Source organism: Zootoca vivipara, chromosome 7 (genome assembly GCF_963506605.1).
Source record: "Zootoca vivipara chromosome 7, rZooViv1.1, whole genome shotgun sequence".
In the NCBI taxonomy this organism is placed as follows: Eukaryota; Metazoa; Chordata; class Lepidosauria; order Squamata; family Lacertidae; genus Zootoca; species Zootoca vivipara.
Window position 1 is genome coordinate 45,961,267 of NC_083282.1, and position 10,861 is coordinate 45,972,127.

At 42.3% G+C, this 10,861-nt stretch overlaps 1 protein-coding gene across 2 annotated transcripts in view; it reads right to left on the reverse strand.

The window, feature by feature from the left end:
- Positions 1 to 9,334, reverse strand: part of DMAP1 (DNA methyltransferase 1 associated protein 1) — a 33,286-nt gene extending 23,952 nt beyond the window's left edge. Inside the window, exons 1-6 of one of the 2 annotated variants that reach the window (XM_035121852.2) lie at positions 9,199 to 9,334; positions 6,818 to 6,927; positions 5,712 to 5,803; positions 4,118 to 4,313; positions 2,254 to 2,412; positions 179 to 346 (exon numbers count right to left, since the gene is read on the reverse strand). In XM_035121852.2, coding sequence (XP_034977743.1) covers positions 179 to 346; positions 2,254 to 2,412; positions 4,118 to 4,313; positions 5,712 to 5,803; positions 6,818 to 6,919 — 717 coding nt within the window. In that variant the 5' untranslated portion in view covers positions 6,920 to 6,927; positions 9,199 to 9,334. The remainder of the gene's footprint in view (positions 1 to 178; positions 347 to 2,253; positions 2,413 to 4,117; positions 4,314 to 5,711; positions 5,804 to 6,817; positions 6,928 to 9,198) is intronic. The other variant, XM_035121853.2, reaches the window with a different exon arrangement.
- Between the last annotated feature and the right edge of the window lie 1,527 nt (positions 9,335 to 10,861).

The following is a 10,861-nucleotide window of genomic DNA, read 5'->3' on the forward strand; positions in this document are numbered from 1 at the left end:
ACTTGATAAATCACGCTTAAAGGATGGCAGGTGCACCTACTACACGCTACCTGCAACAGGAGTCACATTAGCAGCTCTGAAGGGCATTGGGGAGTACCCAGAAATGATGAGCTATTGCTACAGATCCAGTGTAAGATAATGTGAGGCCAGGCTGCCTTGCAACATTTCCTGACATTACCTGCTCTGGTGTCCGATTATACAGCCTCTCTAGCTGTTCTTTCCGGCGTCTTTCATGGCCAGCATCAAAAACAGGGATTTTCAAGTCAGTGCCTGGGGTAGCACGGATGTTGGCCAGCTTGGCACAGATGTGATAGTAGCGCTCCTTTAGATCTTCCACTGACCGCTTCTAAGGAGAGAACAAGGATACAACTGAGCTTAAAGAAATCTAACACCATGAAAAAAATAGCTTAAAGTTATGCAACATGAACAAAGCATCAGAGAAATGTTAGGAAATTGATTGTAATCAGCACCAATGAGTAAACTCTATCACAGGAAATAGTTTTATTTATTTCCAGTACAGTATCTGCAACGCATCCAATAACTTATGGCTCTCTGGACAGTAACATCTGGGCCTAGGTATCACAACACAAGACGGTGGTCCCATGCTACATACAAGGCTTTGTTGCTCTTCATTCAATAATCACAAATCAAGACAAGACTGCATATTCTGGGATCTTCCCTCACCAATACAATTTTATTAAAAATATAGCCATTCTCCAAAATCCTCTGTTCCATGTCCCCTGATTCCATGGCAACATCTTTACTAAGACTCTCCATCTCACCTTACTTAATTAGTTACCCAGCAGTAGAAACCCTAAAATTATTTTTCTAGCTTAATCTACTTAGTTCTTCTCATTGGACCTGCACATGACATCAGGTGTAGGGCAAGTAAGGGTGGGGATTCAAAGGAGCTACTGGGAGCTTAATGTGGTTTGCTTATTGTTCCTTTGCTGGAGTAAGGGAGGCTCCCAACCAGGGGGCCCAGGGCTGAAAAAAGGAGCACACCCACCTGCAAACATGTGTCTACAGGGAGAGTACAACTCCATCCAGCACAGCCTTTTGACTGACCAGGAGCACCTCTGTTTTGTGTGGATTAAGTTTCTATTTGTTCACCCTCATCCAGTCCATCACCGGTTTAGAATCAAGACAATTTCCTTGAATTTAGGTTGAAAGGAGAAATAGAGCAGCATACTGATGACACTGAACTTCAACACTCCAGACAACCTCTCCCAGCAGTTTCATGTAAATGTTAAAGAGCATGGGGGACAAAACACAACCTTGAGAGACCCCAAAGGTCAAGAGCCAATGTATCAAACAGAAGTCCTCCAGCAACACCTTCTAGGTTCACCCCTCTAAGAAGAAACAAAGTCATTGTAAAACAGTGGCTCCAAGCTGCATTCCAACAAGGCATCCCAGGTTGGTATTGAAAGCCGCTGAAAAGTCCAGCAGAACCAATTCCTGGCATGTCATCCACCAAGGCAACCAAAGCCATCTCTCACCCATAACCAGGCCTGAAACCAGATTGAAATAGATCTAGATAATCCAACTCATCCATGATCTGAGATGCCAACACACACTCCAGATACCTTGCCTCCTAGGGCGGACCATCTTAATCACACCCACACACTAAGCGAGTCTAAGCTCCACCAAGGAGTGATCTGACCATGACAGTGGAACTAACAGAAAGTTTCTCCATGCTAAGATCACCATAATCCAATCCAGCACAGAAAACCAAGTCCAGAATGTGCCCTGCAGCATGGGTAGGACCAGATGTTACTTAGGACAGACTCATGGTTGTCATGGCATGAAAACCTGAGCCAGTCCTGACAAGACATCAGCACAAATGTTGAAGTTCTCCAGCACAACAAGCTGAGAAGACTCCAACACCAAGACTACCCCTGCTAGCTCAGGAAATGAGACAGCTGAGTGACAGGGTGGGTAGTACACCAACAGAATCCCTATTCTGTCCTAGCCATCCCACCTTCAAATACACACTGTTAAGATGACTCTCAGAGCTTAACAACCCAGTTTTCCCTTGCTTTTGTAAGTCTCTTACCCAATGCAGCTGGTGTTTATAATGTTTCACACAAAACTTCAGGAAGAGAATTCAAGAACCCTTAACAGGCATGTATTATTTTAACCAGCACATTGCATAGTCCATGTCTGCAGATCCTTAAACTGGAAATAAGTTTTATTCAACAAACTGCACCATGGCAACTTCACTGTAGATGGTATTAGCTGACAGGCACCTACTTTGAACTGCTGGTGGTCATAACGGTCATGAATGACCACAAAGCGAAGATCAAACCGTCTGGATAAGTCAAAGAGGTGGTCTGTTTCAGCTTTGGTCCAAGCATCATCATGAAGGTACATCTGATACTCCTGTTCTGAGTAAATTGGAATTTGCACTGTCTGCAGAAGGAAATAACAGACTGAATGAGACGGCTCACACAACAGGCTCCCCCTCATCTACATGCAGGATTGTTTCATCTAGCAGGATTACTCTGAAGTAAAACAAACCCATGATTTCACAGGAAAGAAATCCAGTTGCCTTCTTCTATGCCCAAATCACAAGTACTGTATATTCCAGCGTATAAAACGACTGGGCGTATAAGACGACCCCCAACTTTTCCAGTTAAAATATAGAGTTTGGGATATACTCGCCGTATAAGAAATACAACCCGGCGTATAAGACGACCCCTGACTTTTGAGAAGATTTTCCTGGGTTAAAAAGTAGTCCTGTATGCAGGAATATATAGTATATTCAAAATATAAGCTTTATTTCCCACATCCCATCTTTGCTGCCACCCAAGTGATAAAGTGGATGCCGCTAGTTCCATCCATTAATTTTATCTGTTACTCAGTGCTGGGCCCCCAATGTTTAAGGGGCAGAGGAGGCTGAGCACACAGCCAAATGTGGTGCAGCTTTAGTGGCCGGTTCCTTCAGAGCACTCAGCCTCCTCCAGACAATGCAACATTGCACATGCGTTACGCATGTGATGTCACACGTGGCGGGCCCCCTCAATCTTGGGGGCAATTGCACCTTTACTCAATGCTATCTCCTTAGGCTAAAGGGACTACATACAACAGATATGAATAGTCACAGGTGTGTTCCCAGTTGATAATCTACTTTTTCTGCTTTCACCATAACACAGGGGGAAGATGTACAGGTGTAATTTTGGATTATGCGGAATGCTTTATCTGAGTGGATGTAGCAACCGAGTAATTTCGTTGTTCCCGCAAGGGGACAATGACAATAAAGATATCTTATCTTATCTTAATCATATCTGAGGAATGTGCCTCTCTCCTACACAACCTCCACTCGGGGCACCCCATCAGAAGTATAGAAAGCAGAAGTGCAAACCTTGTTTAGGCATCCAACAAATGTTCAACTCTATGCTGGGGGTGCCAACTCTACTGGAAAGAATTTCAGGTTCAGGTTCTCATGTTACAGTATAATAAAGTTTGCAATGCTCCTGGTCCAATCTGCCCTCACATAATTTTGTGTGTTGGTGTGTGTGTTCACATCTGCACGCTCCTAAGTGAAAAGTTGCTAACTTTTCATGACATTTTCATGCTAACTTTAACTTGTGGCTTTGAGGCACTACCCAATGTTACTTAGATGCCTTTCAAATCAGGTCTTTCAGTGTGGACACTGATAAGTAGCAGTGCACATGCCCCACAGGACTCAAATACAGTGATACCTCCGGTTGCAAACAGGATCTGTTACGGAGGTCCGGCTGCATCCTGATGAATTCGCAACCGGAGGAACGCTTTTGTGCATGCGCGCAGAGCATTTTGTGCAAATGCGCATGGTGAAACCCAGAAAAAGACTTCCGGGTTTGCCACGTTCGCATCCCAAAGTTTACGTATCCAGAGGGATACATAAGCAGAGGTACGACTGTATTTAAAGAATTTAAAGAGTGCTGCGGGGTTTAATGTCCTGTGATACCAGAATCAGTCTTACATTTCTGAAGTTGGTATGGGAATTAAACCTAGAGATAGCAAGTGAAAGAAAGAGGGTATTTGGAGATGTCCTTTGAGATACTTTGGCACAATTTCACAAGCCCTGTTCAAGCCTCTGTACTTAATACAAGCTCTGATCAAGCCTCCATACTTTGTTGAATCTGGCGAAAGGGTAATCCTTGCCCTCTTCTGCTGCCCTCCTCCAGTGGTAAAACATGGCCCCATCCTTCCTAGCAGGGTTGGTGAAAGGCATCCACTTCCAAGGCCGCACTTTCTTAGATCCCAGCTTTGCCTTGACTGTGCGGTAGCCCTGCGTTGTGTCACTTGGAAGAAGGGGAGGTGCATCCCTGAAACAGAGACAAGGTACAAATTAATGGAACCTACTGTCTGCATGAGGCTCATTTTGCATATTGAATCCCCTTCTATGATCTCTGAGGAATGCTTAAAGATCAGTGTAAAGCTAGGAAAATTCTGTATACTGTACTGTAGATTGTTCTTACACGCTCATGACTCAACCCAAAGCTCCACAGACCAAAGAGGGTCACAATTTATTAGTCTCTTATGTGAACATAGGCCAGTGAGATACAGAGTGTACAATCAGTCCCCTCCCCCCCCCCGTTATTTAGCCTGGATGTGCATTGGCTAGTAGCAGCTCTGCTTGCAGCTGCTGCTGACATAGAGCCTGGTTTTCCACTTCCTCAAGTTGCTGTTCATGTTCACTGGCAGGAAGTGGTAAAAAAAACAATGACAAATGTTAGACCTTTAAAAAAACGAGCATGTCCAAAGATCTCCTAGGACAGATCCCAAGAACAAGTATGTTTCAGGAATAGGATGCCTCTATGCTTGAAGCTATAAAAGATGGAGCTGGTGGGATCATTAAAGGCTCACTAGGCAGCAAGGTTAGCTCTAGTGACCATCTATTCCCATCTGTTCAGTTCCTCTACAAAAGATGAGAAAGCCAACTAAAAAGTAGGTCTTATAATCACCTCTAAGGTGTCACTTTTCCTCATAGCAAGGAAGAGACCTTTTAGAAGATAAATACAAGCTAAAGGCTAATCACAGCACATTCTCGTAATGGAAAACCATGGTTTCCTGTTATGGACTTTCAAATATTACAGGATACAGAAAATCTGCTTCTTTCATTCAATCTAGGAATCCACTAAGCATAGTGCTCCTAAAACATAATTTAGGCAAGGCATAATAGCACAGCCTTCCTACAATCCAGCCTCTGACATCTCTTGCCCCTACTTGCTTCTGATTCTCCTCCATCTACTACCACAAACAGATGAAAGTTTGAAAATACAGATAAAATCAAGGAACAAAACAGCATGTGAGAGTTGAAAAATCTGTTACAATTCATGTGAACTTTCCATTGTCTAAGGTTCATGAACCCAAAATGAAAATTCAGAATCAAAAGCTATAGCTCTTTCAGACAGTAAATAGTTCAGAATTTCCCAACATTCTTTTTAAAGGGCGGGGGGGTTCCATGCCCTCAACATCTGAAATTTTTACATATCAAAAGTGCTTCACACATTTAGATCATGAAGATCAAAAATGCTGAAACAGCACTTCCAGTAGAGCAAGTTATAGATACTAGGAAGGGGCTAAAGGTAAAAACACTGCATTGAAAGCTGGAGAAAGTAAATTTTCAAGAACAGACTTGTCAAGGCTTTCACCTGCCAAATACCTAGGAGATGAGAGGTTGGTTTAAGGAAAACACCAACTATCCAGGTAACAAAACTTACTTTTTATCAGAGTACAGCAGTGCATAGACCTCCCGGTGCATTCCTTCTGGTCTCTTAAATGTGAGGGTTTCCGATGACTTCTTGGACTTTTTCTGAAAAATAAGGTTTTTATCAAAGGCTGTGCAACCTTAACACCAATATTATGTGAGAGAATAAACACCAGTCTCTGTTTATTATGATTTTTACATCTGATAGATTGCATCTGTTCTCTCCTATGCAATGCCTCAAAACATCACAATCCAGCTTTATTGATCTAACTTTAGTCAAGCTTAAACTCTCGGTACAAATACATATGAGCAGCAAGAGAATGTTGTTTGTATTTTGCTTCCATACAAAGTCTTCACTTCCTATTTTACTCATAGTTCTCAAAATGCGGGAACATTCTGGAGATGGGGATTAAGAGGGTAGCAGAATTTCTATTTGATGACAGACAATACCTCAGTGTCAACCAGACCTCCCAAAGTTCCGCAGACAAACCAACTTTCCCTAATTCTCCCATCTCTCCACATTTCTGTCATTCTGCTGCAGGTGTGATTCTCTTTTATACTCAACAATGTAAACAATGCTGCAAATATAAACAGGAAGCAGCAAAAAGCAGTGAATATAGCCTGAGAGGCCACCTGAGACCCTGCAAATCCTAGTGTAAAGAATATTATTCAAAATGTAAATACCATTAACTAAAGTAGAAGGGATTGCTATTTTACTTATGTCCAAAAAGGACATTCAAATTATGCATCCCAGCTTTATGCTGTATATAGATGAAACAAAATTGAAGTGATACCACAGTGCTTTCACCAGCAGGTACAGATCTATTAATTTCTTTAGACACCCAAATGCAGAACTATAGGGACAGCACAGAGTGAGGATGCTGAAGAACGTATTATATTTCAAAAAAGAAAAATAATCTGCTCTTTTCTTTCTATTTTTTAAGAGGAATGTAGTCTCACAACTTGTTCAAGAATAGGGTAAACAATATCACTGTATGCAGCAATCATGCTGGCAAGATCCAAAAAAAGAAGATCATGTTGCATGTATATACAGTAGCTTAGAATTACAAACACAAAGCTTCTCCTCCTCCTATCCCTTTTTCTTCACTCCTTTTGTACCTTATCAGAATTGATGATATCTTTTTTATTAATAGTTCCTATGTTCTCAGATTCTGTGCCTCCCAGTTCCAATATATCCCGGACATCAGCTCCCGTAGTCATTTTGTCACCTGAAAGAAAAAACAAGGTATACTGTAATTAAAAATGAAGTGAATACCAAAAGGATACAGACTAGCCTTCACAAAACTAGCTGCAAAATTTGTTGACCACCTCTACATACAACAGACTGCTTGTTATTTAGAGGACATCTGAAGGCAGCCCTGTTTAGGTAAGCTTTTGATGTTTAATAAATTATTGTATTTTAATACTTCTGTTCGACGATGCCCAGAGTGGCTGGGGAAACCCAGCCAGATGGGCAGGGTATAAATAATACTAATTATTATTATTATTATTATTTACATATTTACATATTTACTTACTTAGGAATTAATTTTCTCTTCTCCATGCAGTTAACTTACAGAAAATACAAGGACCTGCAACAGTCTTTGCAGGCACCTGAAACTTCTATACCCATAGGACTAATGACCAGAGCTTTGTTTATTCCATGCACCCATGTGTTTTCCACCAAACTGCAGAACCTGATATTTGGCATTATGTGAAAAGCACAGGCAGCATCTGATAAAGATTTAGAATCCTAGAACATGGTTTCTAGACTTCCTCCTAGGGAACTGGTCTTTGACCGCAATGAATTATTATTATTATTACTATTATTATTATTACTATTATTATTATTTTTCCCCTAGTGGATGGATGTTTTGTGTCAGCTATGTGTCTGTGTCTACTATGGTTGCTCCTCGCTATCTCTATCACTATATGTCTATCTACAAATCAATCTTCTTGCCATTCCCTCCTGTCTATGTCAAAAACAGCAGACAAATTATTTGAAAACCTGAATCTCTGAAGCAGGAGGAAAAAAATAAACATAGTCACATCTATGTGCAGATCTAGCCAAACCAAAACACATGCCTGGTGTCAAACTTGATTAGCAAGAGTTAAATAAAAGAGCTCCTTTGCACCCACTGTCCAATATATAATGGTATCCAGGCCCAGACACGGCATAAAATAGAAAAAGAAGTTGAATAAGAAATCATAAACAATTCTGTTTATATAAACAACTATTCTAAAATAGGGAGGTAGACAAGCATTAGGAAGGGGATGCTGGCCTGGTTTGCATGTCACATTAAAACCAAAGTTTAAAACAAACTATAGTTTAAAGTGAACAAGTGCCATGGGCGTAACCAAGGGGGCAGCTGCCCCCTCTAAATCAATAAAAATACATAGCTGAGGCCTGCCCCCACCACAAAAATCCTGGCTACATCCATGGCAAGTACTCAAACATTATCGCAGCATTCCTACTCTGTTCCTGCTGCACTGCAGGCAAAACAAGTGAGGGTCTGGCTAGTTATGTGATCCAAACCTGGGCTCGTGGCTTGTTCCTCTACAAATGAAACATGAGTGGGTAACTACAACAAATCTTGGGTACACTCATGCTTTGCGTAGAGCCACATCCACAGCACAGCACTGGTAGGAATGAGGTAGGAGTGCTGTGGGAACTTTTGATCCATTTGCACCAGGATGCAGCTCATTCACATTAAACCATTACTTGTTGTAAACTATGGTATAATGAGATGTGCAAAGTGGGCCACTGAAATATACGTGCAGAAACCTTAATCCCTGTTATTAAAAAAGGGCTTAAAGATTTCCCACAGAATAACATAGACTTTATTTGCTGCTTTGTCCACTCCTGCAGTCACTTGATGGCATCGGACCTGAAAGCTATAGCAGTTCCCAGAGCAGGTTTCTGCTTGCCCTCTTGCCTTCTGCCCAAGCCACGGTGAACAACAGTCTCTGCCCATCTGTCCTCTCCCACTACTGCCTGGCTGCAGTTTAGATCGCCCCACTACTCCCTGATAAGAATGTCACATGCAATCCTAACTATGTCTACTCAGACAGAAGTCCTCCTGAGCTCAATGGAGCTTACTCCCAGGCATGTGGGGCTAGGACGGCAGCCTTAGTTGGAATTCGGGAGTTCAATCTTCGGCCTGAATTGTTGCATTATGAATGGAACAATATTTCTGGAACAGTATTGAGATAGCGTTACATTTCGACAAATTTATGTTTTTCATGATGCTTTGGCGTGGACTTTTTCCTATGGTAGCTCTGGACTTCCGGAGCCCCAAGGGAAAAGACACCGGATACTAATGAAAGATACACCCCCAGCTCTCCTCCACATACGCTGCCGCCCGCTCAAATGGCCCCAGGCTCCCCAAACCATGTTATCAACTCCGTGCGCCTCAAGTTTCCCGCTGTTCACGGTTTCTTACGCAGCCCCAACTCTCAGCGTATCCCCCACGCACATTCCCATTTCCCTTTCCCCGTACCTCACACTTTCCTTCCACGCGCTGTACTAACCCTAAACCTGCAGCAGCGGACACCGGTTGTGCAGCGCCGATACGGGAATCCCAATACTACTTCCGGTCCCCGTTTATCCGAGAATCGTTTCCCACTTGGGTCCGAACGTGCAACACCAATTGTGGCTCGGCTAGCGTTAAGAGTTCTAAGTTGCTGGTTCCGGTTCCCCGCTTGAAGTGGAAAAAAACTTTCTACAATTTTGACGATAAAGTACAGGGTGGAGAGCAGGCGTAAAACTAATATCACTAAAGTAGAATGCGGATGGCGATTGCTTTGTTTGCGTCAAATTCTGATGCGATTTTCACTATACAAGGGGCGTGGCAAACAGAGGCAACGCCCCTTAGTCGATGTCAGAGCATCGCTACTAAAAAATAAGGCTGCATGTATGTTGAAGCTACATTTTATACGTAAAAGCAGGGAATGCTACTGCGCGTGTAACATCTTACAGCACGTTTTCCGTCATCTCCTTAAAGCACACTGCATGAATTCTTAAACTGGATGATCGTCATAACGGTTTTCCTTTTTTAAAAAAAGTTAGGAATTTTAGTACTGTACAATATTTATTCCCACAAGTGATCTTAGTGGTATTTCCATAAAATAGCTACAAATCAAACACATCCAGTCTGATTTAAACAGACAAAACAATTTATTCCCCAGTTACTGTGTTAAAGGCAAAGGATGTGATGGGAGCTGTAGTCCACCAAAGGAGGAAAAAAATCCAAGGGAGGAGGACAGACCCCCTGGAAAATCTGTGCAATAATTTGAAGAAACAGTGGTTAACTGCGAGAGGGGAGGAGGCATAGCTGCCAAGTTCTCCCTTTTTTTAAGGGAAATTCCCTTATGCTGAATAGGCTTCCTCGTGAGAAAAGGGAAAACTTGGCAGCTATGGGAGGAGGGCAGACTCCTCACAGAGTCTATGCAGTAATTTACAGCCGACTTCTGCAATTGGGTACTCCTGGATCCAGTGCTTTAGGTTACTGAATGGCTATTGTGGCCAGGACTATTTTTGCCCAGCTGTTATCATGCCAGTTGCACTGATTTCTGGAGAAAGCAAAACTAGTCAGGGTAACACATCCCTTAGTTACACTGAGATGTCAATGTGTTCTATATAGGTCTGCTTTCAAAAAGCATCAAAAATGCAGCTGGTTCAAACTGAAGTTATGAGGCTTTTTACCAGAGTCAGTTTTATGGAGTATCATGTCACTCTGATTTTATTCCAACTTTACTGACTGCCAGTTCTTTTCCAGGTGTAATTAAAAGTGCAGGGTGGGAAATAGAGGAGCATCCTCTGAAAAGTAGGGCACACAGCCACCAAGAGTGCCAACTTGAATAAAATAGGGGGTACAGGTAAGCCCCGTCCCACATAATCAATCACAAGACACGACACACACACACCATTTGAATGGCAATGCCCATCAACTTGGGGGGGAGCCCCTCAAATATTTTAGGGAGGCACGAAGAGACCTCAGCCCTAGGAGTTGGCTCCTATGATGGCTACCCTAACAATGTTGGTTCCATATATCAATATCAATACTGAAAGCAGTATTTGCTTACCACAAATGGTATTTGGTTGTGCATATGAGAAAAAACAATCTGATGCACAATAATTATTTCCCTTTGCTCATACTTCTT